General features: G+C 41.1%; 1 protein-coding gene across 1 annotated transcript in view; it reads left to right on the forward strand.

Annotated features, from left to right (window-relative positions):
• Window positions 1-1,693: 1,693 nt before the first annotated feature.
• The window catches only part of LOC134841262 (transient receptor potential cation channel subfamily M member 8-like), a gene marked incomplete at its 5' end in the record, with an annotated part of 74,562 nt that continues 54,715 nt past the window's right edge, over window positions 1,694-21,540 (forward strand). Inside the window, 8 exon segments of the mRNA XM_063857125.1 lie at window positions 1,694-1,828; window positions 2,238-2,388; window positions 2,967-3,156; window positions 3,506-3,731; window positions 3,916-3,990; window positions 18,928-19,044; window positions 19,381-19,467; window positions 20,294-20,390. Of these exon segments, the coding sequence (XP_063713195.1) occupies window positions 1,694-1,828; window positions 2,238-2,388; window positions 2,967-3,156; window positions 3,506-3,731; window positions 3,916-3,990; window positions 18,928-19,044; window positions 19,381-19,467; window positions 20,294-20,390 (1,078 nt within the window).

Raw genomic sequence — 21,540 nt, forward strand, 5'->3', positions numbered from 1 at the left:
GGGAAAATGTAAGATAAGCATTTTCGGTTTATGGAGGTCAACCCGGGTAGTATTTCAACTGCATCTTAGCGTCACATTACCTTTCCAGGCCTTTTTGTTGGTTTTAATCGGTTTTCTTTATAAGACCGCTCAAAATCAAAAACCGCTTAAAAACCACTCAAATCTTGCTTGAAAAACCGTTCAAAAATCACCGCAAGAAATGAGCGGTTTTTGAGCGGTTTTTTAAGCAAGATTTGAGCGGTTTGAGCGGTTTTTCCAAAAAAAACCGCTCAAACCGCTCAAATTTTGCTGGAAAACCGCTCAAACCGCCCATATCTTGAGCGGTTTTTGAGTGGGATCTCGACCCGGGTGCCGTTCAAGTTAATTTCAATTTAACTTCAAGTTATTTTCGAGTTAATCAGGACTTGTTTCGATGATCGCAACAGCTGATCTTAGTTATTAAATTAAATACCATAGGAGCGGTGGTGAAGTGGTTACGTCTCCGTCTCTCAAACGAAAGGTCGGATGTTCGAGACCCTCCATGATCCGTGCTCGCTGCTTGAGGGTGAAGCAAATTTAGCCAGCCCAGAAAATAACCAAAGAAATTGCATGTAGTTATTAAACAGGGGAGGGGTGTTGGACGCGTATAATGTAGAGTCCCATTTCCCATCCAAAAGGGCCCCTTTTGTAATAATTTTTGTTACCCATTTCTGGCTGACCAAGCATAGATTTTTCTTAAGGCACTTTTGAAAATCACTCTCGAGAAAATTCTATATTCATCCCTGCATGCAGCCAATTTGCTCAATAAAAATGTATATATTGTTTTCTTGGATATATTCTTAATATGCATGGTGATCAGTTCTGTTTTAAAGTTGAATTCTGTGGTAATAACTAGCTGACACAACACAGAAACCAACAAGAATCAAAACTAATTTGTTTAAGCTAACTCCGGGAAACCAAGGAAGAATCTAAGGTAAAGAAGCCATACTTGATGCTTTCAACAAGGCGAGAATCATGAGTTTTTTCGAGGGCGGCAAAAAATACACCGGCAAAAAATGACGTTTCAGGGCGGCAAAAAATACACCGGCAAAAAATGACGTTTCAGGGCGGCAAAAAAATACACCGGCAAAAAATGACGTTTTAGGGCGGCAAAAAATGACGTTTCAGGGCGGCAAAAAAGTACACCGGCAAAAAATGACGTTTCAGGGCGGCAAAAAAGTACACCGGCAAAAAATGACGTTTCAGGGCGGCAAAAAATGACGTTTCAGGGCGGCAAAAAAGTACACCGGCAAAAAATGACGTTTCAGGGCGGCAAAAAATGACGTTTCAGGGCGGCAAAAAAGTACACCGGCAAAAAATGACGTTTCAGGGCGGCAAAAAAGTACACCGGCAAAAAATGACGTTTCAGGGCGGCAAAAAATGACGTTTCAGGGCGGCAAAAAAGTACACCGGCAAAAAATGACGTTTCAGGGCGGCAAAAAATGACGTTTTAGGGCGGCAAAAAATACACCGGCAAAAAATTGACGTTTTAGGGCGGCAAAAAATGACGTTTTAGGGCGGCAAAAAAAATACACCGGCAAAAAATGGTATGATATAAAACGGATGTCGTGAAATAGTACCAAAGTTGTGCCCGCACCTAAAATCCGCTATTGCTTTCAACACATGTTTCGTTTTTTTTCCTTCAAAAAAGTAACAACTTTGCATGTATTTTTAGGACGAGATGCTGCGTCTGATGATGAGTGCGACCCTGAGAGACAGGCCCAAATTCACCCAGAACTTCATCCGCTACTCGGGGGCTTCCCTTCAGGAGTTCCTGAACGCCTCCACCCTCCTCGCCATGTACAGACAGGTGCGATAGCGGCAGCTTTCTTGCGCTGACAACATTTTGAAAATGATTTAAAAAATAACAGTAAAATCCTCCTAAGTGACAAAACCCTCCAATCTAAAATGCCGAATCGCATAAACTGAATTGCTCAAATTTCAAGAATTGCTGAAGGTTGATGAAATTTTAAAATAAATGTTGATTGACAATTGAGAAATACTTTTTTAGAGACAGAGACCCGATATTTTTGCATTAGATCGAAAAGTTGTCAAGGAAGTTGCTAACGCATAGAGCAACTTTCCATCATAAAATGGGCCAATTTTTATGAACATTTCATCTGTGATTCCTCTAAATGTTTGATTGCCAGTTTTTTTTAATGATGATTTGTTCAATTCACTAAACTGTTCTCCGAGTGTTTTATCTTGGTGTTTTCTAGAGCGACCCAACAAGTATCTTTGCACGAGTGTATCACAAAGTGATGGGATCCCCGGTGGACGGAGCCCTCTTGAGGTCCATTGGAACCTTCTTGTCCAAACTGTTGAACAACTCCTACAATATTGAAGTGTTCAACAACGACCAAAACATCGGTACGTTTTGATGGTGAACATCATTCAATTTAGTGGTCTCAGTGTGTAAATAATAAAAATTAATACAGGTAATAAAAGTCTTTGGAATAATTGTTTCTTTTCGATATATAACTCCATCGTTGGCAAAGGGGCACCTCCCCCCTCAAGATTTAGACACGCCCACAGCTCAAAATGACCCAACTGCTACTACTTAGCGACTTCCATTTTTGGCCGACCAACCCTAAACGTTTTCTGAAGGCGCATTTGGCCCTTATAAAAACTAGTTTTCTTGAAGATACACAAATTGCATGTCGTGCAGAAATTTTTGTCTGAATTGGGCCTTTTTTAGTTTCGGGAGAACTCATAAAATGTAAGTCTCAGATCTGGTAAATTTCGGCATATATTTGAACCACTGCATATGACCTTCATGTTTTTATAACCGCCAACAAAGTTTTTTTTAAAAAGTTTTACGAATTTTTGGTCCACACACGTGATGATTCTAATTGAGCTATGCAACCAACTTCAACAGCCTTGCAAAATCATTATAATACAATGAAAGTATGGCCATATTATTTTTTATCTCAGTTGTTTTTTTTCAGGTCCCGAGCGACATCTGTTCCTGTTTTCGCTTCTGCAACTGCAGGAACAGTCGATGGAGTTCTACTGGAAGGAGAGTGTGGGCGGCACTGGGAGTGCCCTGCTGGCTTGTAGGTACTTGAGGGCCATAGCACATCACTCTGAGCTGGATGACGAGCCAGAGGAACAGAAGAGACTGCTACAGCTGGCCACGTAAGTTATAATAAATTTCAGATTAAAAAAGAATTGAAACGAGTTATTTTTCTCTTTTTTTTCAGAAAAATGTGCACAAAAATTTGAATTTCAAGCAAACGTGAAAAAAAAAATATTAAGAAATATTGAAAAAGGGCAAAATTAATTGAGAAAAAAAATGATGTGATAAGAAAAAACTCTTGTTTTCTTAACAAATAAAAGCCAGACAAAACTTTTCTGATTCATAAATGTTGTAAAAGCTTGAGAACTAATTGAAAAATCTATTTTTGAGAGTTCCAATAACTTTGAACGGGCTGAATTCTAAATTTTAAACAACATAAGACAAGTATAACGTGCACCATTTTTGCAGGACTTACGAGCAAAAGGCGATCAACACCGTTGAACAGTGTTCGAAGGACAACGAGATTCGAACCCTGAAGCTACTGACCTACAGACAGGACATCTGGTTCCAGAGCGACCTCATAGAAGTGGCTGACCAGAGCGACTCGACCAAGTTCATAGCCAGCGAACACGTGCAGGAAGTGCTGGACTGGAAGTGGCTGGGAAGGATGTCAAAAGTCAACCCAAAACTATTGGTGGGTAAATAAAACACAGCATTGTCAATTTTTCTAGACAAGAAATCATCGACATTTAAGCTACAAACAATTTGTTGTACAGTTGAACCAAAAGTTATATAATTTTTGACTCAGTTTTTGGCTCATTTTTACGAGTTCTGTGCTTTGGATTTTGTAAAGTTATTATCTGTTTTATGCTTTCCAGGTTTACTTGACAATCTTCCTACCATTCCTGGCCCTGTTCCTGAAATTTGACGCCGACCCAGAGGCATCCGAAAAGGTAATTATATTCGGAAACAGTCAGCTATTGCCATATTTCTATGTTCACTTTTGGTAGTTTTCGACATAAATTTTTACTTTTCTAATCTTTTACCTGTGGTTTGTTGATAACAAGAGAATATCAAAATTGTTTTTAAATTGATTTGGAAGACTTTTGGCTGTCGTCATGGCATATGACAATGGAGAACATATGACTTCATGATCTACACTTGAAATGGAAATTGGTAAATACGGTAAAATAGCTTTTTTAATTTTCACAACCTGACAAAAACTACTATTAATACGAACTTGTAATTTGGAAATAAAAATTGTAATTTCATAAAATATGCGCCTCATAATTATGACAAATTAGAAGAGAAAAATAAAACTTTGAAGATTGGAATGAAATAATATTTATAAAACATTTTAAAAAGGGTTGAAATGATAATAATAAGAAGATTGAATTGAACCCGCAAGGCGGGGATAAGTTGCTCTTAGTCAATGATAACAAAATTAGTAAAATGAATTTAAAAACCATGACTCTAGACAAATCGAGTTTTTAAATGTTTGTAGTTTGTCAACAAATAACAGGTTCAAATTCTTTCTAAAGATTACAGGTTCTTGAAAAGGATCATAGCCAGGCAAATTGTTTGACCTCACGAGGGTGTTTGACATTTCTGCGATACGGTAAAAGAAATTTTCTCAAGTTTACTCCGTTTTATCAATGGCATTCTCAAAAATGTCTTGTTTCGCGTTCGATTTGAATCAGGGGCCTTGATGATTGTCCAAAAATCAAGAGAACGTATCGGCAACTCGTTATTAAGAATGTTATTCAGTAGGAGTAAATCGTTTTTAATTAATGTTAGTAAAATTGGCAGCAGTTTGCTTTTGTTCTAGTAAAAAACATAATCCTCATCAACTAGTTCATGTTTGTACCACTATTTTAAGTGGTAATTAATCTATTCGCTTACTTTGGTTTTTAGTCCGAAACCAAACTGTAGATGCATTAAAAATTATTGATTGTACGCAACTTTTAAAAAGCGAAACCCGAATAGAGCTACTCAGTGAAATTGGTGAAGATTTTCTGATGTAATTAAATTGCATGTTTGCTTTTTTAAGCCTTCCGGTGATGTGGTTTGTTATCCATGACATTTAGAGATTGCAACAAACAACAAGGTCTTTTTTCGTGTCTTTTAAAACTATTTGTTCTCCATCAATCGGTAAAGATCGCTCAAAGGGTATCGCAAGTTTTATTTTTGAAATCTCATTTGCTCAAATTTGCAAAATTTAAGTCAATTCTGTTTTCTGCTGGCAAGCTTTTGTAATATCTAGAAATAGCGGGAGAGGTAATTCTCCTTGTTCTAAATTCTTCTATAAAACATCACAGTACAATATAAGGTTTGTCACAGTCAAATGATGTTTTCTAAATCCATGTTGGTTTTTTTTTAAATTTCTTTGAAGAATTTCTTTGAAGACCCTTTCATCTTGTTATATAAAACTCGTTCAATTTTTAAGAAGAGTGCAGGAAGTTTTGAAAACGATTTTTAGCTTTTATTGAGTGTGATGACATCCAATGGGGAGCCTTAGAGCGACGAAATGTTTTTTTTTGGAATACATTTTTTAACGGCTCGATAATACAATCCAAAGAACGTTTCAAACATTCTGTTTGCATCTTTCGAGCAATGAAAACTGTTGTCTTAAAAAAACGCAATAATTCGATGTCTGCTTTACGGATACAGTAACGGTTTAGATTTATCTGTTCCGTTTCAATTTCAAATACTATTTTACAGGAAAGTGTAGAATGATCTGAGAAGCTTTGGTTTATTTCGAAGTTTTTACATTGAAAAAGATTGTCTTTTAATAGTACGTCTTGCTGTGAAAAATAATTATCTGTCAGTAAACCAAGATTGAACTCAACCGCAATTGATTTCAAAAAACTGGGTTGACGTTGGTCATCACTTGATTAAGTATTCCAATCAACTGATGTTAAGTTCAGATCGCCGCATGAAATCCAGTGCTTTGTGTTCAAGTTAGATTCTATCTTATGAACGTTGAGTTGTTTGTTCAATTCACTCAAAAAATTTTCAAATATAATTCCGTTTAGAGTATAAAGACTGACATGCGGTGGATTGTAAATGGCTGTCACGCAAAACATTAGATTATTCAGCTTCACAAACAAATATGAAAGGCATATTGTTTTTGGAATATTTAGAAAGTCGTGGAATATCAGTTCTTAAAACAAAAACCTACGCAAATGGTACAACGACGAAAAGTTTCTCTTTAGTTAGATTATGCATTCCTGAACGCAGGCTAAGTCTCTTACTAAACTGACCTTTTACAAGAGCGATCTTTTATCAGACCACAAAGTAATAATTCAATTAGGATAAAATAAATTAGTGCAGATTTGGAAGAGAGCGATTAAACTAAAATATTTTTTTGCTGAGAAACAGTGAAATAAATGTTTTAACCAGACTAAACGGCGTCACTACATCTATCAATTTCATTTGTTTATCGAAACTGGTTAAAAGACCATATTTTAAGTTTTCTGGAAGAAGCTTGTTTTGGTAAAAAGTCATCCTCCCTGAATAACTATTTTCTAAATTTTCTGGTAGAAGGTCGGTTTTGGCAAAAAAAACTCCCCCTATTTACTCAACAATTGATCAAATTTTCATCGTAACGTTGACAAAACAACTAAATTTGGCCGCCAACGCCTGCTTCTTTAGAGCTACTTGCGTTCTTCATCAGAAAATTGAAGCAAATATTGACATTGGCCTCTGAGATTTTTCTTACTTACAGAATATCTACATTTTGTAAGAAAAATTATGAATCACCAAAAACTCGTTGATGAACTGTCAAAAAATTTACCTAGCTTTGAGTTTCACGGTCAATTTCGTGTTCAGTTGACAAATCTTTTTTCGCGCGCTAAAATTTGTTCTGCATTTCTTTTTCACATTTACATTTGGCTAAAAATGTATCTGATTTTACTAAGGACACTAAATTGAAAACAACCACAAAAAATTTTTCTTGATCAAGTTAGTGAGTCCGGAACATTCTGTTTCGATGGCACAGATACACGCTATTCTTCTGGTTTATTATAAAAAAAAACAAATAAGTTTCCAATTTAAATTTGGACAAACAAACTTGGGAGGTCGATAAAAAGCAATTGCCCGTCACGGATATGCCTCTCAGCAAAAATTTACCGCTTTTAAACAGTCTGAATCTAAAAAAAAAAGAAACCGTCCCGGTTATTGACCAAAAACATAGATGTTTAATAGCATTTAACGAGCAAATAGTAATGTGTTCATTTTCCCTAAATTCGTTCGTTTTGCAGGAAGTGGACAAGGGTAATGAGGTGGCAGGTGGGAAGCCCAAGCGGAAGAGGGTGAGGTGGTACAAGAAGAGCAAATAGTAAATTTCCTTAATCTTAAATTCAATCCTGTTGCAGGAAGTGGACAAGGGTAATGAGGTGGCAGGTGAGAAGCCCAAGCGGAAGAGGGTGAGGTGGTACAAGAAGAGCAAATAGTAATTTTCCTTAATCTTAAATTCAATCCTGTTGCAGGAAGTGGACAAGGGTAATGAGGTGGCAGGTGGGAAGCCCAAGCGGAAGAGGGTGAGGTGGTACAAGAAGAGCAAATAGTAATTTTCCTTAATCTTAAATTCAATCCTGTTGCAGGAAGTGGACAAGGGTAATGAGGTGGCAGGTGAGAAGCCCAAGCGGAAGAGGGTGAGGTGGTACAAGAAGAGCAAATAGTAATTTTCCTTAATCTTAAATTCAATCCTGTTGCAGGAAGTGGACAAGGGTAATGAGGTGGCAGGTGGGAAGCCCAAGCGGAAGAGGGTGAGGTGGTACAAGAAGAGCAAATAGTAATTTTCCTTAATCTTAAATTCAATCCTGTTGCAGGAAGTGGACAAGGGTAATGAGGTGGCAGGTGGGAAGCCCAAGCGGAAGAGGGTGAGGTGGTACAAGAAGAGCAAATAGTAATTTTCCTTAATCTTAAATTCAATCCTGTTGCAGGAAGTGGACAAGGGTAATGAGGTGGCAGGTGGGAAGCCCAAGCGGAAGAGGGTGAGGTGGTACAAGAAGAGCAAATAGTAATTTTCCTTAATCTTAAATTCAATCCTGTTGCAGGAAGTGGACAAGGGTAATGAGGTGGCAGGTGAGAAGCCCAAGCGGAAGAGGGTGAGGTGGTACAAGAAGAGCAAATAGTAATTTTCCTTAATCTTAAATTCAATCCTGTTGCAGGAAGTGGACAAGGGTAATGAGGTGGCAGGTGGGAAGCCCAAGCGGAAGAGGGTGAGGTGGTACAAGAAGAGCAAATAGTAATTTTCCTTAATCTTAAATTCAATCCTGTTGCAGGAAGTGGACAAGGGTAATGAGGTGGCAGGTGGGAAGCCCAAGCGGAAGAGGGTGAGGTGGTACAAGAAGAGCAAATAGTAATTTTCCTTAATCTTAAATTCAATCCTGTTGCAGGAAGTGGACAAGGGTAATGAGGTGGCAGGTGAGAAGCCCAAGCGGAAGAGGGTGAGGTGGTACAAGAAGAGCAAATAGTAATTTTCCTTAATCTTAAATTCAATCCTGTTGCAGGAAGTGGACAAGGGTAATGAGGTGGCAGGTGGGAAGCCCAAGCGGAAGAGGGTGAGGTGGTACAAGAAGAGCAAATAGTAATTTTCCTTAATCTTAAATTCAATCCTGTTGCAGGAAGTGGACAAGGGTAATGAGGTGGCAGGTGGGAAGCCCAAGCGGAAGAGGGTGAGGTGGTACAAGAAGAGCAAATAGTAATTTTCCTTAATCTTAAATTCAATCCTGTTGCAGGAAGTGGACAAGGGTAATGAGGTGGCAGGTGGGAAGCCCAAGCGGAAGAGGGTGAGGTGGTACAAGAAGAGCAAATAGTAATTTTCCTTAATCTTAAATTCAATCCTGTTGCAGGAAGTGGACAAGGGTAATGAGGTGGCAGGTGGGAAGCCCAAGCGGAAGAGGGTGAGGTGGTACAAGAAGAGCAAATAGTAATTTTCCTTAATCTTAAATTCAATCCTGTTGCAGGAAGTGGACAAGGGTAATGAGGTGGCAGGTGGGAAGCCCAAGCGGAAGAGGGTGAGGTGGTACAAGAAGAGCAAATAGTAATTTTCCTTAATCTTAAATTCAATCCTGTTGCAGGAAGTGGACAAGGGTAATGAGGTGGCAGGTGGGAAGCCCAAGCGGAAGAGGGTGAGGTGGTACAAGAAGAGCAAATAGTAATTTTCCTTAATCTTAAATTCAATCCTGTTGCAGGAAGTGGACAAGGGTAATGAGGTGGCAGGTGAGAAGCCCAAGCGGAAGAGGGTGAGGTGGTACAAGAAGAGCAAATAGTAATTTTCCTTAATCTTAAATTCAATCCTGTTGCAGGAAGTGGACAAGGGTAATGAGGTGGCAGGTGGGAAGCCCAAGCGGAAGAGGGTGAGGTGGTACAAGAAGAGCAAATAGTAATTTTCCTTAATCTTAAATTCAATCCTGTTGCAGGAAGTGGACAAGGGTAATGAGGTGGCAGGTGAGAAGCCCAAGCGGAAGAGGGTGAGGTGGTACAAGAAGAGCAAATAGTAATTTTCCTTAATCTTAAATTCAATCCTGTTGCAGGAAGTGGACAAGGGTAATGAGGTGGCAGGTGGGAAGCCCAAGCGGAAGAGGGTGAGGTGGTACAAGAAGAGCAAATAGTAATTTTCCTTAATCTTAAATTCAATCCTGTTGCAGGAAGTGGACAAGGGTAATGAGGTGGCAGGTGAGAAGCCCAAGCGGAAGAGGGTGAGGTGGTACAAGAAGAGCAAATAGTAATTTTCCTTAATCTTAAATTCAATCCTGTTGCAGGAAGTGGACAAGGGTAATGAGGTGGCAGGTGGGAAGCCCAAGCGGAAGAGGGTGAGGTGGTACAAGAAGAGCAAATAGTAATTTTCCTTAATCTTAAATTCAATCCTGTTGCAGGAAGTGGACAAGGGTAATGAGGTGGCAGGTGAGAAGCCCAAGCGGAAGAGGGTGAGGTGGTACAAGAAGAGCAAATAGTAATTTTCCTTAATCTTAAATTCAATCCTGTTGCAGGAAGTGGACAAGGGTAATGAGGTGGCAGGTGGGAAGCCCAAGCGGAAGAGGGTGAGGTGGTACAAGAAGAGCAAATAGTAATTTTCCTTAATCTTAAATTCAATCCTGTTGCAGGAAGTGGACAAGGGTAATGAGGTGGCAGGTGGGAAGCCCAAGCGGAAGAGGGTGAGGTGGTACAAGAAGAGCAAATAGTAATTTTCCTTAATCTTAAATTCAATCCTGTTGCAGGAAGTGGACAAGGGTAATGAGGTGGCAGGTGAGAAGCCCAAGCGGAAGAGGGTGAGGTGGTACAAGAAGAGCAAATAGTAATTTTCCTTAATCTTAAATTCAATCCTGTTGCAGGAAGTGGACAAGGGTAATGAGGTGGCAGGTGGGAAGCCCAAGCGGAAGAGGGTGAGGTGGTACAAGAAGAGCAAATAGTAATTTTTCTTAATTTTAAATTCAATCCTGTTGCAGGAAGTGGACAAGGGTAATGAGGTGGCAGGTGGGAAGCCCAAGCGGAAGAGGGTGAGGTGGTACAAGAAGAGCAAATAGTAATTTTCCTTAATCTTAAATTCAATCCTGTTGCAGGAAGTGGACAAGGGTAATGAGGTGGCAGGTGAGAAGCCCAAGCGGAAGAGGGTGAGGTGGTACAAGAAGAGCAAATAGTAATTTTCCTTAATCTTAAATTCAATCCTGTTGCAGGAAGTGGACAAGGGTAATGAGGTGGCAGGTGGGAAGCCCAAGCGGAAGAGGGTGAGGTGGTACAAGAAGAGCAAATAGTAATTTTCCTTAATCTTAAATTCAATCCTGTTGCAGGAAGTGGACAAGGGTAATGAGGTGGCAGGTGAGAAGCCCAAGCAGAAGAGGGTGAGGTGGTACAAGAAGAGCAAATAGTAATTTTCCTTAATCTTAAATTCAATCCTGTTGCAGGAAGTGGACAAGGGTAATGAGGTGGCAGGTGGGAAGCCCAAGCGGAAGAGGGTGAGGTGGTACAAGAAGAGCAAATAGTAATTTTCCTTAATCTTAAATTCAATCCTGTTGCAGGAAGTGGACAAGGGTAATGAGGTGGCAGGTGAGAAGCCCAAGCGGAAGAGGGCGAGGTGGTACAAGAAGAGCAAATAGTAATTTTCCTTAATCTTAAATTCAATCCTGTTGCAGGAAGTGGACAAGGGTAATGAGGTGGCAGGTGGGAAGCCCAAGCGGAAGAGGGTGAGGTGGTACAAGAAGAGCAAATAGTAATTTTCCTTAATCTTAAATTCAATCCTGTTGCAGGAAGTGGACAAGGGTAATGAGGTGGCAGGTGAGAAGCCCAAGCGGAAGAGGGTGAGGTGGTACAAGAAGAGCAAATAGTAATTTTCCTTAATCTTAAATTCAATCCTGTTGCAGGAAGTGGACAAGGGTAATGAGGTGGCAGGTGGGAAGCCCAAGCGGAAGAGGGTGAGGTGGTACAAGAAGAGCAAATAGTAATTTTCCTTAATCTTAAATTCAACCCTGTTGCAGGAAGTGGACAAGGGTAATGAGGTGGCAGGTGAGAAGCCCAAGCGGAAGAGGGTGAGGTGGTACAAGAAGAGCAAATAGTAATTTTCCTTAATCTTAAATTCAATCCTGTTGCAGGAAGTGGACAAGGGTAATGAGGTGGCAGGTGGGAAGCCCAAGCGGAAGAGGGTGAGGTGGTACAAGAAGAGCAAATAGTAATTTTCCTTAATCTTAAATTCAATCCTGTTGCAGGAAGTGGACAAGGGTAATGAGGTGGCAGGTGGGAAGCCCAAGCGGAAGAGGGTGAGGTGGTACAAGAAGAGCAAATAGTAATTTTCCTTAATCTTAAATTCAATCCTTTTGCAGGAAGTGGACAAGGGTAATGAGGTGGCAGTTGGGAAACCCAAGCGGAAGAGGGTGAGGTGGTACAAGAAGAGCAAATAGTAATTTTCCTTAATCTTAAATTCAATCCTGTTGCAGGAAGTGGACAAGGGTAATGAGGTGGCAGGTGGGAAGCCCAAGCGGAAGAGGGTGAGGTGGTACAAGAAGAGCAAATAGTAATTTTCCTTAATCTTAAATTCAATCCTTTTGCAGGAAGTGGACAAGGGTAATGAGGTGGCAGGTGGGAAGCCCAAGCGGAAGAGGGTGAGGTGGTACAAGAAAAGCAAATAGTAATTTTCCTTAATCTTAAATTCAATCCTGTTGCAGGAAGTGGACAAGGGTAATGAGGTGGCAGGTTGGAAGCCCAAGCGGAAGAGGGTGAGGTGGTACAAGAAGAGCAAATAGTAATTTTCCTTAATCTTAAATTCAATCCTTTTGCAGGAAGTGGACAAGGGTAATGAGGTGGCAGGTGGGAAGCCCAAGCGGAAGAGGGTGAGGTGGTACAAGAAGAGCAAATAGTAAATTTCCTTAATCTTAAATTCAATCCTGTTGCAGGAAGTGGACAAGGGTAATGAGGTGGCAGGTGGGAAGCCCAAGCGGAAGAGGGTGAGGTGGTACAAGAAGAGCAAATAGTAATTTTCCTTAATCTTAAATTCAATCCTGTCGCAGGAAGTGGACAAGGGTAATGAGGTGGCAGGTGGGAAGCCCAAGCGGAAGAGGGTGAGGTGGTACAAGAAGAGCAAATAGTAATTTTCCTTAATCTTAAATTCAATCCTTTTGCAGGAAGTGGACAAGGGTAATGAGGTGGCAGGTGGGAAGCCAAAGCGGAAGAGGGTGAGGTGGTACAAGAAGAGCAAATAGTAATTTTCCTTAATCTTAAATTCAATCCTGTTGCAGGAAGTGGACAAGGGTAATGAGGTGGCAGGTGGGAAGCCCAAGCGGAAGAGGGTGAGGTGGTACAAGAAGAGCAAATAGTAATTTTCCTTAATCTTAAATTCAATCCTTTTGCAGGAAGTGGACAAGGGTAATGAGGTGGCAGGTGGGAAGCCCAAGCGGAAGAGGGTGAGGTGGTACAAGAAGAGCAAATAGTAATTTTCCTTAATCTTAAATTCAATCCTGTTGCAGGAAGTTGACAAGGGTAATGAGGTGGCAGGTGGGAAGCCCAAGCGGAAGAGGGTGAGGTGGTACAAGAAGAGCAAATAGTAATTTTCCTTAATCTTAAATTCAATCCTTTTGCAGGAAGTGGACAAGGGTAATGAGGTGGCAGGTGGGAAGCCCAAGCGGAAGAGGGTGAGGTGGTACAAGAAGAGCAAATAGTAAATTTCCTTAATCTTAAATTCAATCCTGTTGCAGGAAGTGGACAAGGGTAATGAGGTGGCAGGTGGGAAGCCCAAGCGGAAGAGGGTGAGGTGGTACAAGAAGAGCAAATAGTAATTTTCCTTAATCTTAAATTCAATCCTGTTGCAGGAAGTGGACAAGGGTAATGAGGTGGCAGGTGGGAAGCCCAAGCGGAAGAGGGTGAGGTGGTACAAGAAGAGCAAATAGTAATTTTCCTTAATCTTAAATTCAATCCTTTTGCAGGAAGTGGACAAGGGTAATGAGGTGGCAGGTGGGAAGCCCAAGCGGAAGAGGGTGAGGTGGTAAAAGAAGAGCAAATAGTAATTTTCCTTAATCTTAAATTCAATCCTGTTGCAGGAAGTGGACAAGGGTAATGAGGTGGCAGGTGGGAAGCCCAAGCGGAAGAGGGTGAGGTGGTACAAGAAGAGCAAATAGTAATTTTCCTTAATCTTAAATTCAATCCTTTTGCAGGAAGTGGACAAGGGTAATGAGGTGGCAGTTGGGAAGCCCAAGCGGAAGAGGGTGAGGTGGTACAAGAAGAGCAAATAGTAATTTTCCTTAATCTTAAATTCAATCCTGTTGCAGGAAGTGGACAAGGGTAATGAGGTGGCAGGTGGGAAGCCCAAGCGGAAGAGGGTGAGGTGGTACAAGAAGAGCAAATAGTAAATTTCCTTAATCTTAAATTCAATCCTTTTGCAGGAAGTGGACAAGGGTAATGAGGTGGCAGGTGGGAAGCCCAAGCGGAAGAGGGTGAGGTGGTACAAGAAGAGCAAATAGTAAATTTCCTTAATCTTAAATTCAATCCTGTTGCAGGAAGTGGACAAGGGTAATGAGGTGGCAGGTGGGAAGCCCAAGCGGAAGAGGGTGAGGTGGTACAAGAAGAGCAAATAGTAAATTTCCTTAATCTTAAATTCAATCCTTTTGCAGGAAGTGGACAAGGGTAATGAGGTGGCAGGTGGGAAGCCCAAGCGGAAGAGGGTGAGGTGGTACAAGAAGAGCAAATAGTAAATTTCCTTAATCTTAAATTCAATCCTGTTGCAGGAAGTGGACAAGGGTAATGAGGTGGCAGGTGGGAAGCCCAAGCGGAAGAGGGTGAGGTGGTACAAGAAGAGCAAATATTAATTTTCCTTAATCTTAAATTCAATCCTGTTGCAGGAAGTGGACAAGGGTAATGAGGTGGCAGGTGGGAAGCCCAAGCGGAAGAGGGTGAGGTGGTACAAGAAGAGCAAATAGTAATTTTCCTTAATCTTAAATTCAATCCTGTTGCAGGAAGTGGACAAGGGTAATGAGGTGGCAGGTGGGAAGCCCAAGCGGAAGAGGGTGAGGTGGTACAAGAAGAGCAAATAGTAAATTTCCTTAATCTTAAATTCAATCCTGTTGCAGGAAGTGGACAAGGGTAATGAGGTGGCAGGTGGGAAGCCCAAGCGGAAGAGGGTGAGGTGGTACAAGAAGAGCAAATAGTAATTTTCCTTAATCTTAAATTCAATCCTGTTGCAGGAAGTGGACAAGGGTAATGAGGTGGCAGGTGGGAAGCCCAAGCGGAAGAGGGTGAGGTGGTACAAGAAGAGCAAATAGTAATTTTCCTTAATCTTAAATTCAATCCTGTTGCAGGAAGTGGACAAGGGTAATGAGGTGGCAGGTGGGAAGCCCAAGCGGAAGAGGGTGAGGTGGTACAAGAAGAGCAAATAGTAAATTTCCTTAATTTTAAATTCAATCCTTTTGCAGGAAGTGGACAAGGGTAATGAGGTGGCAGGTGGGAAGCCCAAGCGGAAGAGGGTGAGGTGGTACAAGAAGAGCAAATAGTAAATTTCCTTAATCTTAAATTCAATCCTGTTGCAGGAAGTGGACAAGGGTAATGAGGTGGCAGGTGGGAAGCCCAAGCGGAAGAGGGTGAGGTGGTACAAGAAGAGCAAATAGTAAATTTCCTTAATCTTAAATTCAATCCTTTTGCAGGAAGTGGACAAGGGTAATGAGGTGGCAGGTGGGAAGCCCAAGCGGAAGAGGGTGAGGTGGTACAAGAAGAGCAAATAGTAAATTTCCTTAATCTTAAATTCAATCCTGTTGCAGGAAGTGGACAAGGGTAATGAGGTGGCAGGTGGGAAGCCCAAGCGGAAGAGGGTGAGGTGGTACAAGAAGAGCAAATATTAATTTTCCTTAATCTTAAATTCAATCCTGTTGCAGGAAGTGGACAAGGGTAATGAGGTGGCAGGTGGGAAGCCCAAGCGGAAGAGGGTGAGGTGGTACAAGAAGAGCAAATAGTAATTTTCCTTAATCTTAAATTCAATCCTGTTGCAGGAAGTGGACAAGGGTAATGAGGTGGCAGGTGGGAAGCCCAAGCGGAAGAGGGTGAGGTGGTACAAGAAGAGCAAATAGTAATTTTCCTTAATCTTAAATTCAATCCTGTTGCAGGAAGTGGACAAGGGTAATGAGGTGGCAGGTGGGAAGCCCAAGCGGAAGAGGGTGAGGTGGTACAAGAAGAGCAAATAGTAAATTTCCTTAATCTTAAATTCAATCCTTTTGCAGGAAGTGGACAAGGGTAATGAGGTGGCAGGTGGGAAGCCCAAGCGGAAGAGGGTGAGGTGGTACAAGAAGAGCAAATAGTAAATTTCCTTAATCTTAAATTCAATCCTGTTGCAGGAAGTGGACAAGGGTAATGAGGTGGCAGGTGGGAAGCCCAAGCGGAAGAGGGTGAGGTGGTACAAGAAGAGCAAATAGTAAATTTCCTTAATCTTAAATTCAATCCTTTTGCAGGAAGTGGACAAGGGTAATGAGGTGGCAGGTGGGAAGCCCAAGCGGAAGAGGGTGAGGTGGTACAAGAAGAGCAAATAGTAAATTTCCTTAATCTTAAATTCAATCCTGTTGCAGGAAGTGGACAAGGGTAATGAGGTGGCAGGTGGGAAGCCCAAGCGGAAGAGGGTGAGGTGGTACAAGAAGAGCAAATATTAATTTTCCTTAATCTTAAATTCAATCCTGTTGCAGGAAGTGGACAAGGGTAATGAGGTGGCAGGTGGGAAGCCCAAGCGGAAGAGGGTGAGGTGGTACAAGAAGAGCAAATAGTAAATTTCCTTAATCTTAAATTCAATCCTGTTGCAGGAAGTGGACAAGGGTAATGAGGTGGCAGGTGGGAAGCCCAAGCGGAAGAGGGTGAGGTGGTACAAGAAGAGCAAATAGTAATTTTCCTTAATCTTAAATTCAATCCTGTTGCAGGAAGTGGACAAGGGTAATGAGGTGGCAGGTGGGAAGCCCAAGCGGAAGAGGGTGAGGTGGTACAAGAAGAGCAAATAGTAATTTTCCTTAATCTTAAATTCAATCCTGTTGCAGGAAGTGGACAAGGGTAATGAGGTGGCAGGTGGGAAGCCCAAGCGGAAGAGGGTGAGGTGGTACAAGAAGAGCAAATAGTAAATTTCCTTAATCTTAAATTCAATCCTTTTGCAGGAAGTGGACAAGGGTAATGAGGTGGCAGGTGGGAAGCCCAAGCGGAAGAGGGTGAGGTGGTACAAGAAGAGCAAATAGTAAATTTCCTTAATCTTAAATTCAATCCTGTTGCAGGAAGTGGACAAGGGTAATGAGGTGGCAGGTGGGAAGCCCAAGCGGAAGAGGGTGAGGTGGTACAAGAAGAGCAAATAGTAAATTTCCTTAATCTTAAATTCAATCCTTTTGCAGGAAGTGGACAAGGGTAATGAGGTGGCAGGTGGGAAGCCCAAGCGGAAGAGGGTGAGGTGGTACAAGAAGAGCAAATAGTAAATTTCCTTAATCTTAAATTCAATCCTGTTGCAGGAAGTGGACAAGAGTAATGAGGTGGCAGGTGGGAAGCCCAAGCGGAAGAGGGTGAGGTGGTACAAGAAGAGCAAATATTAATTTTCCTTAATCTTAAATTCAATCCTGTTTCAGGAAGTGGACAAGGGTAATGAGGTGGCAGGTGGGAAGCCCAAGCGGAAGAGGGTGAGGTGGTACAAGAAGAGCAAATAGTAAATTTCCTTAATCTTAAATTCAATCCTTTTGCAGGAAGTGGACAAGGGTAATGAGGTGGCAGGTGGGAAGCCCAAGCGGAAGAGGGTGAGGTGGTACAAGAAGAGCAAATAGTAAATTTCCTTAATCTTAAATTCAATCCTGTTGCAGGAAGTGGACAAGGGTAATGAGGTGGCAGGTGGGAAGCCCAAGCGGAAGAGGGTGAGGTGGTACAAGAAGAGCAAATATTAATTTTCCTTAATCTTAAATTCAATCCTGTTGCAGGAAGTGGACAAGGGTAATGAGGTGGCAGGTGGGAAGCCCAAGCGGAAGAGGGTGAGGTGGTACAAGAAGAGCAAATAGTAAATTTCCTTAATCTTAAATTCAATCCTTTTGCAGGAAGTGGACAAGGGTAATGAGGTGGCAGGTGGGAAGCCCAAGCGGAAGAGGGTGAGGTGGTACAAGAAGAGCAAATAGTAAATTTCCTTAATCTTAAATTCAATCCTGTTGCAGGAAGTGGACAAGGGTAATGAGGTGGCAGGTGGGAAGCCCAAGCGGAAGAGGGTGAGGTGGTACAAGAAGAGCAAATATTAATTTTCCTTAATCTTAAATTCAATCCTGTTGCAGGAAGTGGACAAGGGTAATGAGGTGGCAGGTGGGAAGCCCAAGCGGAAGAGGGTGAGGTGGTACAAGAAGAGCAAATAGTAAATTTCCTTAATCTTAAATTCAATCCTTTTGCAGGAAGTGGACAAGGGTAATGAGGTGGCAGGTGGGAAGCCCAAGCGGAAGAGGGTGAGGTGGTACAAGAAGAGCAAATAGTAAATTTCCTTAATCTTAAATTCAATCCTGTTGCAGGAAGTGGACAAGGGTAATGAGGTGGCAGGTGGGAAGCCCAAGCGGAAGAGGGTGAGGTGGTACAAGAAGAGCAAATAGTAATTTTCCTTAATCTTAAATTCAATCCTGTTGCAGGAAGTGGACAAGGGTAATGAGGTGGCAGGTGGGAAGCCCAAGCGGAAGAGGGTGAGGTGGTACAAGAAGAGCAAATAGTAATTTTCCTTAATCTTAAATTCAATCCTGTTGCAGGAAGTGGACAAGGGTAATGAGGTGGCAGGTGGGAAGCCCAAGCGGAAGAGGGTGAGGTGGTACAAGAAGAGCAAATAGTAAATTTCCTTAATCTTAAATTCAATCCTGTTGCAGGAAGTGGACAAGGGTAATGAGGTGGCAGGTGGGAAGCCCAAGCGGAAGAGGGTGAGGTGGTACAAGAAGAGCAAATAGTAATTTTCCTTAATCTTAAATTCAATCCTGTTGCAGGAAGTGGACAAGGGTAATGAGGTGACAGGTGGGAAGCCCAAGCGGAAGAGGGTGAGGTGGTACAAGAAGAGCAAATAGTAATTTTCCTTAATCTTAAATTCAATCCTGTTGCAGGAAGTGGACAAGGGTAATGAGGTGACAGGTGGGAAGCCCAAGCGGAAGAGGGTGAGGTGGTACAAGAAGAGCAAATAGTAAATTTCCTTAATCTTAAATTCAATCCTGTTGCAGGAAGTGGACAAGGGTAATGAGGTGGCAGGTGGGAAGCCCAAGCGGAAGAGGGTGAGGTGGTACAAGAAGAGCAAATAGTAATTTTCCTTAATCTTAAATTCAATCCTGTTGCAGGAAGTGGACAAGGGTAATGAGGTGACAGGTGGGAAGCCCAAGCGGAAGAGGGTGAGGTGGTACAAGAAGAGCAAATAGTAATTTTCCTTAATCTTAAATTCAATCCTGTTGCAGGAAGTGGACAAGGGTAATGAGGTGGCAGGTGGGAAGCCCAAGCGGAAGAGGGTGAGGTGGTACAAGAAGATCAGATACTTCTACAGCGCCCCCCTCGTCAAAATGCTCCTGTATTACGTGAGTCATTTAATACTATAAAACTTTTTTCGTCTTTTGCTTTTTGAAATTTGCTCTCTACCAAAGGTTTTGTTAAATAACAAGGTTTTGTGCGGCTAGTTTACTGTTTGTTTTTATTCGTGGTCCTAATTTTTGACGCAATAACTATACAAGTTCAAAAAATCTAAGTGAGTCGAAGTGTTTTGGGTCCCATTGTGGCTCATAATAACTTTAAAATTAGACAAAAATAATAAATGTTGCGTTGCTTCTTTAATGGTTGTAATAAAAAATAGAGTTGAAAAATTTTTCGTTGATGTACCATGTTTGCATTTGCATATAGACCGTATGATGTTTTAGACGTCATTCGTGCTGTTCGTGGTTGGATTTGGATATGTAATCCTGTATGAACAACAGATCAACCTGCAGCAATTCAACCCATTCGAGGTTAGAGTGGTTTTCGCGTGCACAGGAACTTTTTGACGGGGGGATGGGGGGGGGGGTCGATCCTTTTCTTACGTCTACCATTTCGAAAGATTTGAGTCTTTTGAAACCCCTCAATGACCATATTTGGAGAAATGTTATACGTCGCCATTATCTTTCATAACGATTATCGAAACCCCAGAGGTCAATTAACCCTTTCAGTAAAATCAATCAGGCCTGTCATCAAGAAAATGTTTTAATAATTCAACAAAAAATAAACAATTTAATTTTTGTAGTTGACAATAACGAACAAATCAATTTTTTTTCAGGAAGATTACACATATTTTAGTAGTTTCCGTTCCGACCATTAAAAATTTTTCGTCTTATTTCGAGCGAATAAATATTTTAACTGCTTGAAAGCTTACAGTAGCCTAATTTAAAACTTAAAATTTTAGTTTTACTTGAGTAACGTTAGTCTAGTTTGAGTATTTTAGCGCTTTTTAAAAAATTCAAAAAACTGCAAAACTTGAAAAAAAAAATTTGATTTTTTTTCATTTTTCAAAAAAAACAACTTTTCTAAACAAACCGTTTTTCAATTTGCTTATGTTTTCATGACTGTCGAATATACCCCCATCTCCAATTTTTTTTGTTCAGCTCCTTTTATCCATTTGCACAGTATCCGGCTTTCTGTTTTTATATGAAGTTTCAGTTAGTTTTTTTTAAAGTCTTTGTTCTGCTGTGTTATAGTTTTTATGCCGACAAAAGATGTGTCAGCTTGTAAATATGTGATTCCACTGGTTCTTCATGACTTTAGATGTGTATTCATTTCTTGAGTGTGTCTATTGTTTAGTTCAACAGCAATGGTAACTTCGGGGAGTTTCTGGTGATGATCTATGTGTTGACTCTGGTCATAGAAGAAGTCAGACAGATGTTTTCATCTAGCTCAGGTTAGTCTAAATTGAGTTGGGACCGATGTGGTTAACTCATAGAGTAATTTCGGATAGGGTACACCGTCTGCTCGTCACGCTATCTTATTTTCGGCCGGATAGATTCGTGCAACTTCTTAGTCTAATACCGATCCTAATCTTACTCTTATACTTATCTAGTCTCAGGTTGTTTAACTAGTCTCTGCTAGGCTCAATAGATCTAGGGTATACTGGTTTATTGCGGCTGCTGAAGTTCTCGGGAGAGTCCAACTAATTTCTAAGTTAAATTCAAATCTCTCTGGTGCTGAAATTACAAGTAATTTCAGCACTTACAAATAAGTGGATTGTTAGTCAGATGGATCATGATTGGTTAATATTAAAAACTTTACATTGGTAAAATATCTAATTTATCCATTAATAAAATGTAGTTTAGATCAGGTTCCACCCATCCGGGGTTTACAGAGTTTTTTAGAACTATCTTTCTTCTCTGCAATTTGAAGGATGGATGGTGAACGTTGGTATTTGGCGAACATCATTTTCTTATCCGGTTCCTCTTGGAGAAGAACGTTCCAGGACGCTGGAATTATGGATAGGAAATTGTTATGTCGTCATTCGACAACGACTGTGATCCCCAATGAAATCAATCCGATTTCGAAATGGTTTGCCATGACAGTTTTTTCTGTATTATGTTGAGAACTTGTTTTGTGTGCAACGTCGTCTGGGAATGGCGTGAAGATCGTGTGTGGAAGGGATGCCTTGTAACTCGGATCTGCACGTATACTTGAACATCGAGGTGGTCCTTGGTCTAGTTCAATGAAGTCCTTTTCTGCGAAGTCAAGTCGTACTCTAAATCCTTTGAGTTGTGATTGTGAGCGGCAAATCGATTGTGGTTGGCCATTCTTTTTCGAGTGTAGTGGGGTCGTTTTGTCTTTGGATGTTCGTCCTTGGTGTTGTATGCTGATCTATATATTGCATAATATAATTTACATTTTATAAAACTTTTATTAGTTTAATGTTTTTTAATTATGATTTTGGTTAGTTGTTTTCACAAAAGCTTTTTGTTTTAGTTCAGTTATTTTGAAGAGTTACTCACCCTTGAGTAGCTCTTATTAAAAATAGGAGTGTGGTCACAAAGCGTGGATGTAGCACGGTGGGTTAGGCCGGCTATAGA

The sequence above is a fragment of the Symsagittifera roscoffensis genome, chromosome 3 (assembly GCF_963678635.1).
Source record: "Symsagittifera roscoffensis chromosome 3, txSymRosc1.1, whole genome shotgun sequence".
Lineage (NCBI taxonomy): Eukaryota > Metazoa > Xenacoelomorpha > Acoela > Convolutidae > Symsagittifera > Symsagittifera roscoffensis.